General features: G+C 35.6%; 1 protein-coding gene and 1 long non-coding RNA gene across 10 annotated transcripts in view; one reads left to right on the top strand and one right to left on the bottom strand.

Annotated features, from left to right (window-relative positions):
• The window catches only part of lrrc28 (leucine rich repeat containing 28), a 34411-nt gene that overhangs the window by 1578 nt on the left and 16902 nt on the right, over positions 1 to 15931 (bottom strand). For 2 of the 9 annotated variants that reach the window (XR_015495439.1, XR_015495440.1), the window contains exons 8-10: positions 8416 to 8591; positions 6514 to 6673; positions 1731 to 1975 (exon numbers count right to left, since the gene is read on the bottom strand). Coding sequence is in view for 5 of the 9 variants with exons in the window: in XM_087260749.1 (XP_087116875.1) it covers positions 4659 to 4959; positions 6514 to 6673; positions 8416 to 8591 (637 nt within the window). In the remaining 4 variants the exon portion in view is untranslated. Of the gene's footprint in view, positions 1976 to 4457; positions 5031 to 6513; positions 6674 to 8415; positions 8592 to 15931 lie in introns of those variants that run through there. The other 7 variants (XR_015495438.1, XR_015495441.1, XM_087260751.1 and 4 more) reach the window with 7 other exon arrangements.
• LOC147843061 (uncharacterized) lies at positions 7599 to 13955 on the top strand. The gene is made up of 3 exons (XR_015495489.1): positions 7599 to 8632; positions 10441 to 13254; positions 13909 to 13955. It is a non-coding gene; the product is annotated as an uncharacterized LOC147843061 (long non-coding RNA).

Raw genomic sequence — 15931 nt, 5'->3', positions numbered from 1 at the left:
ATCTGTCAGCTTATAGACAGACCAGCTGATCTTTGCAGCTTTAAAACGCAGTATTTCTGTATCTACACTTAGGTGAGTTTGGTGAATTGATGACCTTCACGGCCAATCACAGTCATTTCTGTTGAGCACGTGAACGCAATGGCAAAGCCATGATTATCTATTGAACAGCACTACTCTGAAACAGAGAATAAATGATAGAGTTCGCAACTTTCTGGTTACAGTAAACCATTATAATCCCAAAACAATCCTATCTGAATAAGAGTTTTGTTTCTCTGACATTTAACGATTAATTGTGTCTAATTGCACACAAAATGAAGTTTGCATTTATGTAATAATTTTGTGTGTACTGCACATCCATACATATGGATTTTTTTTTTACAAAATATTAATACATTAAATATTTATCTGACAAAATTATTTATAAATATATGCAAAGTACATGAATGTGTGTCCATGTCTATATGCATAAATATACACACATATTTACAAATGTATATACAAACTTTTAAGTTGTATGCAGTAATTCACAATTAACTATTGAACAGCACTACGCTCAACACAGGATAAATCATAATAATTCCCAAAATAACCCTAATACTGAGCATTTTTATCCTCTGCTGTTTAACGATTACTCGTGACTAATCACACACAAAATGAAGTTTGCGTTTACGTAATAAAGTATATGCATATCATTTTTATTAAACATTAATGCATGAAATATTCATATATATTATATTATATGTAAATATATGTAAAGTATATACAAGTATACATGTGCATTTCTATACATAATCAATATACACAGTCAATGCACATATATTATGTAAATACTAACTTTTAATTTGTATGCAGTTAGTCATGATTATCTATTGAACGGCACTACTCTGAAACAGAATAAATAATACAGTATGCAACTTTTTACCGTAATAATTCCAAAATAATATATGAGCGTTCTGTTTCTCTGCTGTTGAATGATTAATCGCCACTAATCGCATACTAAATGAAGTTTGCGTTTACAATATAATTTTGTGCGTACTGCACATCCATGTATACGCTTAGAATATTATATTCATATATGTAAATATATTCAAACATATACATGTATGTGTGTGCATTTCTATATACATAATAAATATACACAGTAAATGCACATATATCATGTAAATACTAACTATTAATTTGTATGCAGTTAGTCGCGATGAACTATTGAACTGCACAGCTCTGAAACATAGAATAAATGATAGAATACGCAACTTTTTGGTTACATAATAATCCCAAAACAATCCTATCTGAATGAGCATTTTTGTTTCTCTGCCGTTTAACGATTAATCGTGTTCAACTTCAGGACTTCAACTTCAGGACATGTTTGAGTTTACTCAACTTAAATTGAGTCAAGTAACGTAATTGGGTTGAAAGTTGAGTCAACTCAAAAACGTCCTGAAGTTTGTAGCCTTAAAACTTTAGGTTGAGTCAACTTTTTGTTATTACAGTGTACATGAATGTGTCCATGTCTATATGCATAATAAACATACACACATTTACACATGTAAACACAAACTCTTCATTTGTACACAGTAAGTCATGATTAACTATTGAACAGCACAACTCTGAAACACAGAATAAATTATGCAGTATGCAACCTTTTGATTACAGTAAACCGTAATCATCCCAAAACAAACAATGCCTTGACTCTCATTCTACATTCATTTGTGAAATGTCATTGGGTTTACCCGAATGCTGGTTTTTGTTCCTCAGGATGCTGGACAGTGGGGTGTGTTTCTGAAGCTCAGACAGGTGTCAGTTTTCTCTGTCTGTCTGTCTGTCTGTCTGTCTGTCTTTCGGGTGAGAGCTTCTTCAAGTCCTCAGTGAAGATAAAAGCCGATGAGTGTTGATGAAGGCCCATCGTCAGGCCTGCAGGTCAAACGTGCTCATACACCGGCTGGAGCAGCAGTACGCTACAAAACTCACTGTGCTTCTGGGTGAGACAAGCGAGAGAGAAAAGCTACTTATGATTGATTATATGCCTACATCACTTGACCCAAGTTTTTACCCGGCCATTTTTATGCAAATTTTCGGTACCACTTTACAATAAGGGTGTATTAGTGTATTAGTTAATGTATTTAATAAAATTAACACAGACACATTTATTGCAGTATTTATTCATCTTTGCTAACATTAGTTCATGAAAGAGCACTTGTTTATTGTTAGTTCATGTTAACTCATGGTGCATTAAATAATGTTAACAAGCATGAATTCTAATGATGCATTAGTAAATGTTGAACTATGATTAATAAGTGATGTACAAGTATTTTTATTTCACATTAGTAAATACATTAACATTAACTAATGAAGCCTTATTGTAAAGTGTGACTAAATGTTCTTTGTTAAAGGCCCTGATTTAAAGAAGTCTGAAAACTATTATTATTATTAAACAATTGTTTTTAAAACATTTAACTATTTGAAGAAATATTGCATTGTAGACATTTGTATGTTTTGAGCACTTTTAATGGGATTACATTTTTCAGAATCAGACTAATAGAATGACTGGAGTAATCATGCTAAAAATTCAGCTTTGAAATCACAGAAATAGATGACATTTCAAAATAAATCTAAATAGAAAACATGTTTTTTGCTGTACTTTGGATCACATAAATCCAAGCTTGTTGTGCAGAAAAGACTTGTTTTAAAAAATGAGTCCTTTAAGCTTAGTTGACTTCAGTAGCTATTTGTACCAAAAAAAATGAAATAAAAAAAAGTCAATTTCCTTCTATCATTGGAGTGCATTCTGAAACACAGCTGATTGACCACTGTCATATTTTTGACAGCCCTAATACAAATACATTGGTAATACTTAATTTAATGATTGTAATCAGGATGTAAAGAGACATTGCTTACTAAAGGCAATATTGCACTTTCAAAGTACACATGAAATCAAAACTAACACGATGGTTTTGTTAGCTCACGTTGCTAGATTTGTGGTGAACATTTAATCTGTGCATGGCATTAAGAAAAAAAAAAGGTTTGCCATTTTAATCTAAAATTGAAATCTGAAAATGCACTTGCTGTTCATTTTTTAGTTAGCAGGCTCTATCATACTCATGACGCGATTTGTTGCAATTTTCAGACCAGCACAACTGTAATTTTCCCGTTTTGTGCCATGTTGTTTAAATAGAAAATCCATTTACGCCACTTTGGGTGTGCTGGTCTGAAAAAGGAGGTGCATTAGTGTGCATTGTTGGTCCGTTGCTATTTGAAATAGACCGTGCCATCGGCCAACTAAAAGCTGCCCTAAAGTAGAGCGCATTAGTTATGCAACTATGCAGGTTCAAAGCTTACACATTGCTTAATACACACAGGATATACAGCAATACACAAATATCTTTACATATGAAAACAAATGAAGGATTAAAATGTTAAAAAATTATTATTTACTACATGAATATAAAAACCGCTTCCTCTATGCCTTCTTTACCTCGGGGGGCTTTTTCAGTTTATTCATGATAATTTGCATTTGTATAATGTTATTATCATCATCAGTATTATTTATTATATGCACATTTATATTTGTTTTAATTAAAACAAGTTTAGATTTGTCCACCTGTCGGGGTTTGGAGATGTCTATATCACCATATGGGGCATAAGAATAGGACGTGTTTTTGGATATAACCCCGTTTTTGACCACACTTGGTTATTATTGTTCATTTACTCGTTTGCTGGAAATCAGAACGGAATTTAGAAATAGTTTTGAAACAAGTCTTTGTGCTTAACAAACTAAATTAAAAATGTAGGCTAATGAATGTCTTCAGTGGAGTGTGTGCAACACCGTTTCCTTACTCCACTAAGGTAAAGGAGTAAAGAGTAAAAGTAAAGAGAAAGTAAAGAGGCCGAATGGAGGAGGCTCATTCTTTATCATCTCCCTGCAGATAGTCTGTTAAACTGTTTAACTCGCTAGTGAAGCGTTTAGTTTTCCCACTTACAAAATCCGCCCTATAAATAGCAAACGTGTCATGGTGCAATGCAACTGACTCTTAAAGGTAATGGGAGATGAGACTCTGATTGGTTTAATGAAGGTTATGCTCAAAACACACCCATAACTCATTAAGAGAATAAGCACAACCCTGTTAGACCATGCGCCAGGGCGCAGAGCGTATTTTACCGCCTTAAAAGAGCAAAAGTGGATTCTAAAACACCCTTAATTCTTTTTTGTGCCACGAGCTTCAGATTTTGGGTCTAGATCAATAAAATAGAGCCCAGTTCTCAGATTACATCTGTCTGAGGTATTGGGTGTGGCTAACATACTTAACCAAGCCCCTCCAACTGTCAGCGCTATGAAAACAAACAAATGGTGAGGAGGAGGTGTCTGTTAGGTTTTAATAACTCTCACGAAACTCTTTTCCCAATCTTTCTGAATGAAACTACATCCAATCAGCTCACAGTGGAAAAAACAAGCTACGCCCACTGTTTCATTCTTTAATATTCTGTTTCTCTAGGAACTGTCACAATATAAAAAAATAAACGGTCGCAGCTTCCAGTTCATGCAGACATTAAACAAAGCTATCTGACAAAAAGTCGATGGTTTGAAGCCCCTTTTATGTGCTTTAGTCATGTGCTCATCAGAATATGCTAATTAATGCGAGCACATATAAACACAGGTCATTTTAACTCTTACAATATGCTTTTTCATGAATGCTCAATGAAGTAATATTGAAACAATAAGACTTCCCAGTCGTGCTTCCAGAAAACACACAAACACGGCTAACCAGATGACCTGAGACTGAAAACACAGAGCATAAAGAAGCAAATGGAAAAGCATCCGTTAAACAAATAGCTTCTCTCTCTCTCCCTCTCTCTCTCTTTAAAACAGCAGTGGGTGAGAGGTAATTGTGAAGTGGATTAGATCTCTTAATGCACGTGAAGTAGCTGAGAGCAGCAGTGCAGCAGGATGATTGGGTTACGCTGCTGAACGTTGAGAGCAAAACCACAGCGTTGCATTATAGATGGAACATGACGGCCAGAGGAGTAAAGCACAGCTCATTTCAGCCAATCGCACAAGCGGTAAGATGAGGAGATAGAGGAAGTGACACAGGTCAACAGGGAAAACAAAGAGAATGAGCAGAGAGTGTTTCTGAATGCAAAATAACTGAGTGTGCATTTGGTACATAAATATGCATATATCTGGTAAATAAATAAGCATTTTATATAATAAATATAATAATATATGTATTATTGTATGTGTTGACACACAGTTGAAGTCAAAATTATTAGCCCCTCTGAATTATTAGCCCCCCTGTTTATTTTTTCCTCAATTTCTAATAAACAGAGAGAATATTTTTGCAACCAAAGTATAAATAGTATCCCACAATAAATGCATTTAAAGGAACATTAAAAACCAAAGACTTTTTTTATGTTTCTGATCATTTTTTATGCTTGGCAAATCTGCATTTTAAGCATGTGATCAATGCATTCAATCAACGCTTTTAGGCTGTGTTGATCAAATGTAACATAAAAAATAGACATTAAATCAAATATTATTACAATTAAAAAGAAATGTTTCCATTTTGTTATACTGTATTTATATAATTATTTAAAATCAAAGCTGCGTTTTTTTAGCATCATTACTCACCTGATCCTTCAGAAGTCATTTGAATACGCTGATTTAATATTAAATAAACATATCTATTATTATTGTTATCGTAACTGCTGTAAAAACAGTAGTGCTCCAAATTATGCTTGTGGAAATCTTTATAAAAATTTGAAAAAAAATCTCAAATAAAATTTTACTTTTATTTGAGACTTTAATTACAAATATAATTTACTTGATAAAAGTATTAATTTTTAGAGCAAGAAAATCATACATACTTTAAAAAGTACAGCATTACAGAAAATATGCTTTGCTTGAAATGTTCTTTCAATGTTTCAAATGTTCTTTTCTTTTTTCACATTAAAGTGGTGTGTAATCAGAAGGTCAGAAAAAAATTGTATGGTTTAAGATAAGCTATAAATTGACCTCAAATTAAAAAAAAATAAAAAATAAATCAAACAAAAATTAAAAAATGAATTAAAACTAAATGTAGTGCATACAAACTTAACATACAGCATAATATTTTACTAGATATTTTCTAAGATGCTAGTATTCAGCTTAGTGACATTTAAAGGCTTCACTAGGTTAATTAGGGTAATTGGGCAAAGCATTGTATGATGATGGTTTGTTCTGTAAACAATTGAAAAGAAATATTGCTTAAGATGATTAATAATACTGACCTTAAAATGGCATAAAAAATTAAAAATGCTTTTATTCTAGTCAAAATAAAACAAACAAGACTTTGTCCAGAAGAAAAAAAAAATATAGGAAATACTGTGAACAATTGCTTGCTCTGTTAAACACTATTTAGGAAATATTTGAAAAAGAAGAAAGAAAAAAAAAATCACTGGAGGCTAAATAATTCTGACTTCAACTGAATATAATAGGGAATATAACAGTACTACTACAGTGTGGTGTGTTCTTAAGAGTACCTCCTGTGCACTCCAGCGAGGGCGGTTTCTCTGAGAGGGAAGAGTTTGGGGTAGATGATAGTGAACATGGGCTGACTGCAGCGGTGACAGTGACCCAGAGGCCACTGAACCACATCTAGCAGACTCTTGGGCATCAGGAATGGAGTTCGGAGCTTCACATCTGCACACCAGACAGAGAAGGAAAGCATTTTAAAAGGGACAGATTATGCAAAAATTACTTTTATAAGTTTTTTTTATGTGGCAACAGTCAGTGAATATAACCAGCTTCTAATGGTAAAAATGTATTATTTTAATTTGTTATAATCACACTTGATAGTCTGCAGAAACACTTTGATTGGCAATCTCCCTTTGTATGTGTCCTCAGAGGGGGGGAAGCCATTAGTGATCTCTCCCTCATTAGCATAGGTTAGTTTTGTTTTTGAATATGCCACTATACTGGCACATCGGCATTTGTAGCCCCGCCCTCTTTTGAAAAGAGCAATCTCATTTGAATTTAAAGATATTATGAAGAATGTTGAAAAAAAGCAGCCATCAACATCGACTTGCACCAGCTTTGCACCAGACACTTTCTTACAATCACTCCATATCTCAAACCCCCCCCCACCCCCCACCCCCATTGTGCATTTACAAAGTGTGCTTGACAAACCATCTAAAGAAACCTTCTTCTCTCAATAAAAAAACAAAACACTCCCCCTCCTTACTCATGCACTTAATTATCTACGCAGAGCATTAATAGTTCCTTTGTATAATTAGCTCTTCTTGTGTGTATTGCCTCTTTTTGTTGAATTGCTGAATGCCTACTCAATTATAAGTTGCTTTGGAAAATGACTATAACCCATAGCAGACAAAACAAGATACTATGTAGGTCAGTGGCTGATTTTTTTCAACATTCTTCTGTCCTTCTGTTCAACAAGTTCTGCCCTTTTTGTATCCTGCTATTATGCCATTCACCTGTATGAAAGGGTCCCAAAAAACTGGTATAGTATGGTCCGCGATTTCTGTTGATGTGGGCCCCTAATAACATCTCTGGGGGCCCCCAAAGTGCGGGGGCCCTTAGAATCATCCCAACATTCCCTTTTTTTTTTGCTGTAACAAATGCTTATTTTTATAAATAAATTTTTATTTAAAACAGTTCACGATTAGCGTATTATTTTACTATCAAAGATGCGCATATTAGCACACTGAATCTGTTAATAACGAACGATCCACACTGACTTATCATCATACTTAAAACAAAGAATTAGAATTGTTAAAGTGATGATCGGTGCGGATATATATATATATATATATATATATATATATATATATATATATATATTAGACAAGATTATATGTGAAGACAGGTGGATGTTCTTCCAGTCAAACGCACATCACATGACAGCAACTACTCAAAGGTCCCACTTACTCGTATAAATAAAGATACACTGTTTTTTTGGAGGAGATTCGCCATTCAGCCTAACTTGTGGATTATCTCAGAAGACCTGCGTGATCTGATGAAGCATTATTCAGAGGATGATAATGTGTAGAACAATCATAAATGAGGTTGGTGTCATGATCTCGTTCCGTTTGAGTGCACATTAAATTGGGAAACCTGAAAAAAATGCTCATTTTGTTTGATTTTAACGTTTAGAAACGAAGCTTTTGGGACGTTGTTTAATTTTATTAATGATTTAAAGTATATTATGTAATAGTAAGCTTGGCAAACAGTTTTGGAGAATTTGATGTTTCCACATTCAGACAGAGCAAACTGCCCGAGATGCCCACCTAGTGAAATGACTTGCCTTAAAGGGACTTTGACCAAACTATAACCGAGACAACAGTTTAAAGATGTGTATAAAAACTTTGGCTTGTGCATGTAAAGGAACTGAAGTGTTGTCATAGGCTTGTTTTTGCAATTCTCGCCTTTACAGGTCCAGTCGTAGGCCGCGTGCAAGACCCTGCAGGCCAGCTCTTCAAGAGGCAGTACTCGTTCAGACTCGGAGCCGATGGCCTTCACTTCAGAGGGCAGAGGAACAGTTACATCTCCCAAAGTCAAGCAGAGCTGCTTCATGTCCGAGATCTGCAGAGCCAGACCACATCTGTGCAGATACATACAGATAAACAACCTCATTTAAACACAGTAGCCGCGTTTCCACTATCGCGCCTAAAGCGAGCGAGCCAAGGCCAGTGGGGTTTCCACTGTCACTTCCGGGGCCTAATCGGGCCAAAGCGGGGCTTTCTTGGGGCCAGCGGCCGGCCTTTTTCGGCCAGCCGAATACCTTGGGCCAAGGAGGGCCAGCTGGGGCTTCGGGGCGGAGTGAAAGGAGAGGCGGGCAGTTTTCTGATCGCACATGAGTACATGCGCCAAACAAATAAAGAAATAAGGGAAAGAAAACATCTAGCCTTATAGTCTGGGGTCTTTTTGCGTATGATCACCCTTATGTTTCCCTTTTAAATGTAAGGCTGCTGCATAAAATAATAAAGTAGTTTAATTTATAGTGACGTTCTTTGCTGCGTCCTCCTTTATGTTTCAATAACGCATAATAATCTTTACACCATATTAAAAACACATCAGACAGTAAAGGTTTTCGAGAGTTTTTGTCAAGTTTAAAATGTTTGTTTGCTTGTGCACGTTTAGATGCCTGTCTGTGTGTGTGAGACCGGGAAAAAGCGCTACTTCACAGCTCTGTTATGCCGCGAGCGGCTTTTTTCTTTATTTATTTTGGAGATAATACACATATAAATACAACAGAAAGACATAAACTTAACAAAATACGTGCCCACTTTCGTAGACTTTAAACAATATATTGTCATATCTTGATAAAATAGCCTAAGGTAGCCTATATTGAAATATAATTTAAAGAATTACAAATATCGGATATATAATCACATTAAATAAATAAACCAATATAAAATAAACAAAAGCTAACTATAACAATGTAGGTAGCCTATATACAATACATAAATCAAACCGTTTTAAAGCCACATATAGCCTAACTTTCATTTTGCAAAGACCTGTCTGAAAAAAAAAAGATTTTCGATATTTTTTAAAAACAATAAACACCGGAGAAGGTTTGAAATATTTATATAAAGTAAATATTTATATAAGTAAATATTTATAAAGTATTTGGATATGATGATATTAATCAAATCGCGCAAACAGAGCATTATTTGGGTGAGTGAAAGCAGAATCTCCTATAGGCTACCTTTTTTTCTGTCACTCAGTCCTGCGCAGCGCTCGCTGCTTTAAACGCATATGGGGTAAAGTCCAAACACAAAATGTGTTCTATATCCTCAAACAACTGTTTATGTTTTTATTTGACGTGGTTAAATTTATAAATGAACTTTAAATGAGGAGTTTTAGTGAATAGCTGCCGAGCGCAACAAATATGGCTATATTTTATTAGGCTACTCACTCTTGTGCTGAAAACTTAACACGACTTCTATCAAAACGAGGATGTTAAAAAATACATGCCATATCGAGTTATAAAGGAGAATTTCTGTGGCTTTATATTATGGATGTGTGCGCTCTCTGTGTTGGGTCCCTGCGTTAGTGGCGAGAGCACTCGATGCACAATGCAGTCGGTCGGCGAGTAAACAAATGTAATTAATGGAAATACACAGGTCTGTGCGTGTAGACATTTCATGTACCGCTGTACAGTAACGTGTCGTTTGTTTGTTTCGGTTGTCTTCATTTTAATGGTTTCGTTACGTGATGATTTATGGTGTGCTTTATCTGCCTCATTCCCGCTGAAATGGGCGGGTTGTGTGACGTTTGATTCGGGGACGTTCTGTGGGCGGTGTTTGCGTGACGCGCTGTGAGCTTTAGCCCGACAGTGGAAACGCGACATGATTTCAGCCTCATTTCTCAACCTCCCGGGCTATTGGCCCGCCCCGGCCCGATTAAAGCCCTGGCTCGCACTGGCCCGATAGTGGAAATGCGGCTAGTGACAGGGGTCCTTCTGAAACAAACACATCAAGAGAAAACATCAACACTAGCAGTTAAAAGATAGAAATAGATATACATTTTAATTCTCAATGAAGTCACAAAACACAAAAAAACACTTTTATAAGGGCTTTAAATACAGTTGTGTGGCAACCAGCTTCTAATGGTAAATGTTTATTAATTAGATTTATTATAATCACACTTAATAAAAACAGTCTGCAGAAACACTTTAATTGACATTCTTCATTTCAATGTGCCATCAGAGGTCACCATTAGTGACAATCTCTCCCTCATTAGCATAGGTTAGTCTTGTTTTGAATCTGCCACTATGCTGACATGTAGGCATTTGTAGCTCCGCCCTCTTTTGAAACGAGCATAATCTCATTTGAATTTAAAGCGACAATCACCAAAATGGCACAATTAGGACCAAAGCCTAAAAGACGCAGTTTCAAAGAGTTATACAACATTATTTGTGGGGTATTTTATGCTGAAACTTCACATTAACACTTTAGGGACATCAGACTTATTTTATATCTTGTAAAAAGGGCCATTATAGGTCAGACTCACTTTATTCTGTTGCCATAAGAAGGTGTTTTGAAGTAAGATGAAAACCAGTAACCATTGAGCGCTATAATATTTTTATTTTTTTTTTCTACTATGGAAGTCAATGGTTACAGGTTTTCAACTTCATTCAAATTATCTTTTTGTGTTTAACAGAAGAAAGAAAGTCGGGCAAGTTTGGAAGCGCTTGAGAGAGAGAAAATAGTGAGTAAATTGACCTTTTTAGGTGAACTATCCCTTTAAATAGTATACTGTGATAATGTATTATTGTACAAAATACAATAACGTTAAACCATGCAGATTTCATACATTTTTATTTTGTATTATAAATATGTTTAGCAGACAGGGTTTAAAAACATTTTTTTTTAATATTAAGCGGCAAAAAACATTTAACAGTGATAATAACCAACGAAACCCTTGAGAACCTGCAATACTGATAATAATTGAGCATGACATAATGATTTCTGAAGGACTGTGTAATGTTGCAGACTGCTGTAATGATGCATTTGATAGAACTTTGTTTTTATAAAGCATGAACACGTCCTTAAAAACATTTCTTTAAAATCTAATCATTCAAAACTTGGAAATGTAGTGTCATTAGCAACTGTCAAACTTTATGTGTTTGACTTAAAATTTCCGAAGTGTCTAATTTGCACTGCAAAAAAAAAAAAAACTTCTTTTTGTCTTGTTTATTTTTCAAATACATAAACAGCCTCCACTGCGGTGACTGAAGCTCTGCACAAGACTTTTGGCCAGCGAGGAAATTAAAATGGTCGTGTCGAACTGAGTCTGGTTCTCTCAAGGTTTTTTTTCTTCACTCTCCTATCAGGTGAAGTTTTTTTTCCCTCTCCGCTGTCGCCACTGGCTCGCATGGTACAGGATTGGTAGAGCTACGCATCGATGAATTTGCTCTTCAGTGTTTGGACTCTCAGTAATGATTTTAAATCACACTGAACTGAGCTAAACTGAACTGAACTGAACTTAAACACTAAAAACTGAACTACACTGTTCCAGTTACTATGACCATTTATGTGAAGCTGCTTTGACACAATCCACATTGTAAAAGCGCTGTACAAATAAAGCTGAATTGAATTGAATAAAAAAAATCTAATCAGACATTTTCTAGACAAGCAAAAAATACTGACTTGTTTTAGAAAATAATGTCAAAATTAGGCGAGTTTTTCTCAAAAACAAGCTAAATAATTTGCCAATGCGGTAAGCAAAATAATCTTATGTCAAAAGGAAAAAAAAAATATTTTGACTGTTTTGCTTACCACATTGGCAGATTATTTATAAGCAGATTATTTACATTATTATAAACTTTCAATAATCTAGCTTCTGTTTATTTAACCAAGCTTCCAACTTGCTACAATCCAACCCGCTCTTTAAGACCTCAAAACTCAGGGCTTCTGGTAGTGCCCAGAATAGCAAAATTTACTAAAGGAGGTCAAGCCTTCTTATATATGGTTCCTAAACTCTGGAATAGCTTTCCTAATAATGTCTGAGGCTCAGACACACACTCTCAGTTCAAAACTCAGACACATTCTTTCAGTTCTAAACTAGATTAAAGACTTATAATTTTAGTAAAGCATACACACAAAGCATCACACAACAGTATGATAAGCGTGCTCCATGCAGGTGAGTGGGCTTGACAAACCACCTGTAGGACACTCCTCCTGTCTTGATGCAGTAGGAATTTTGTTAGAAATACTGTATGCTTTATATGTTTGGTAATTTAATTATTATTTTAATTGATAGCACTTCATTTTCACATTGATATTTAAGATCTCTTGCTCAAATAGAATATGAACAGTAGCTACGCTTATTATTTTCTGTGTTCACTATTTCCACCTAGGGATAGTTATTCCGAGGCCTCTAGAGATTGTGCAGTGACACTGATGGGATCCAAGACCTGTGAAGAGACGATGCAAACCATCGAAGACATCGAGGACAATACATACACTGAATACACTTCATTAAACATGTACACATAGGCATCACCTATATACTATTCACCTTATTCCCCACGTACGAGCAGGAGCAGCCATTTGAATCTCTTTGGCTCGAGACTTCCGCTCTCATTCACTTCCATTTATTTTTGGATGTTATGTTGCTTGATGTTGCAAACTGATGTTTTCTTTATTATTTTATTCTGCTTTGTCTGTATAGTCATGAACACACTGGTTTGTAAAGCAAGTAGTTTCTTATTCCTACTCATTTCTCTCTTAGGTGACTGAATCGGAAGTTCTAATGCTGTGTTCACACCAGATGCATAACGCGCGGATAAATCGCGATATTCGCGCGTAAATAGCCGCGTGAACATTTGAGTTTACTCGCTTCATTCGCGTGTCAAATTCACATCAGAACAGACGCGGATTCGTGTGATGGGCAGGGCTTCTGTCTGCCCGGTGACTCTAGCTTCATAGCTAAATGGCTAATATGGATTTTATGAAAAAAATAACAGTGTTTATGTGCTTTATGAAGACTGAAAAACAGCGTTGATACGTTTAGGGTCGTGTCTGAGTCCACTACATTTTTTCAGAGGTGCATCCAGCTCTGTGAGCTCATAAACTCCTCCAGAAACTTAACCTGGATGACGGAGGCTTTCAGCGGTGCTTCTGACTGAGCCAAGCCGAGTTTGATGAACTGTCTACATCACAGAATCTACATCACAATCACTCCCCCACAAGAGCAAGCTTCTGATTGGTTAACACAGCGCAAATGTACGCTGAAGTTCAGATTTTCGAAATCGAGAGATTCGCGCGAAACGCTCGTTAAGCACGTCAAACGGGCAAATTGCTCAATTCGCCCCACGCCATTCGCGCAATTTGCGTCATTCGCGCCGCGCCATTCGCGCCGCAGGATGTCTTTTCGTGCGTTTGCATTGACTTAACATGTAAATCAATGAGACAATCGCAAAAACGAATGCATTTCCGCATCGCAGAATAAGGTCAATAGAACTGCAGGTTAACTATGTTTGTATATAAGAACTTATATTTAATTGTAACTTAAAAAACCTAAGTTGAGTTTAATATAATAATGTGAACCTTTTGTAAAGCTATGAAACAATAATTATTGAAAAAAGTGCTATAGGCATAAACTTCAATTGAATTATTTGCTTGTTTTAAGGAAAAACTTTGGCATATTATTTCTTAAAACAACACAATAGCCCCTTTCACCTATACAAGCCAGGAAAGGAATCATGTGTGAAAAGGCCCTTTCTAAAAATATCAGCAAATTAGTTCCAGCAACTTTCTGCAAAGAGAAGTTGTAACATTAACAGTAATTTGCTGGAATGCTACTCTGTGTAAACCTAAAAAGAAAAAGCGTTCCCGTTTAGAACACTCTGACGTGAGCAGTCTACTCCAGTCAATCAGATGCATTCACATCCGCTCCGTTTATAAAGATAAAAGCCTTTGAATATTTCTCCAGACACATTTAGCTGCTAGATATTAGTCGGATAACGTTTCTATGTTCTTTCTTAATGCCAACTGTGTAAAAAATTACCGGTAAAATGTTTATGATAAACTGCTGTTTGTTTACCTTCAAGCTCTGCTTCAGTTGCTTGATGCGTGTGCACGGAAGCAGCCGGTGAGCGGCAGCACACACACAAATTTTTTTTACGTCTTGACATGAACATGAACACTTTGAGGTGAAAGTGTTCCTTTATTTCTTTTCATTGAAGTTGTTCAAAATACTTATCCATCCACAGAATTTAGAATGTAAAATGTGTAAACATTTAGCTGCGGTTCGCGCTTCTGCCTTTGGATGCTTCTGGGACAAAGCAGCTGCATGAATGCTAAAGCTTTAAATAAAAGTGAAACCATCAACAAAAGCCAGACCACTTCTATGTTTGCAAATACAAGTGCAGTCGTTTTGAGCTCATTTCTGGTATTTTTGGAATGGATGTGTAAACGGTCTTTTCCGGAAAAATTCCAGAATGTCCTTGCCTGTGTGAACAGCACTTGTGTACATTTTCCGGTAAAGTCATTCCAGTAATTTTCTGAATAATAACTGGTATCACTGTGTGAAAGGGGCTAGTATTTTTGCTTGTCTAGAAAGTGATTCTTGATGTAAAAAGATTTTGATACTTGGACTAGAAACAAGACAAAAGGACGAATTGTTAAATCACTAAAAGCATTTTTGCAGTGTCCCATTCAGGCTCTGTTACTAATTCTTGTGTCAGTCAGTGCTTGACTGGAAGATCTGTGAATCTCCTTTGGGGAAAACAGACAGCAAAAGCAGCAGAATGTGTTAAAAGAGGACAAGCCAAGTTTATAGTTGAAGGAAAGGTTGGAAGATCACCAAAGCAAATCTTTAAAGGATATTCAAGAGTTCTGTTGTTTGTCTGAGGAGCAAACTCTTCTTGCAGAGTTACATGTGTGAAGAAAATCAGTGTTGTTTACTTTCAGATGGATGGAAAGTCTGACCAAAGACTCACACATTTTCCACTAGTTTGTCCAAAGACTGGGGTTTTTCTGCGTTCTTTGTGAGCTTTAGTTTTTTTGCAAGTCAGTTTATTATCGTATGATCATCTATTTATTTCTGACTGTAAAGTTGAAAATAAATTTATGGAAAAAAAAATTATATATATATATACCATATATATATATATATATATATATATATATATATATATACCATATATATATAAATAATGTATGAAATAAACCTGATTTAACGTCCAAAAACCGGGATTGAAGCGTCTTCTTTCATAATTGATCTTACATGCGGCTGTGGTGATGAGGTAAAGCTAAAGTAAATCGCTGTAATGAATTACACATGTGCACTGATTTAAAACATTTTAAACATGTGAAACTCACTCTTGATTACATCTGATGATGATTGATAATCCTAGCGAACTGAACAGACCTATTTTTCCCGGTTGCTTTGCGCACGTCTGGTCTTGTTGACATGATTATACATGTGACT

This window comes from Danio rerio, chromosome 7 (genome assembly GCF_052040795.2).
Source record: "Danio rerio strain M-AB ecotype USA chromosome 7, GRCz13ab, whole genome shotgun sequence".
NCBI lineage: Eukaryota > Metazoa > Chordata > Actinopteri > Cypriniformes > Danionidae > Danio > Danio rerio.
This window is presented reverse-complemented; position numbering and strand designations above follow the sequence as displayed.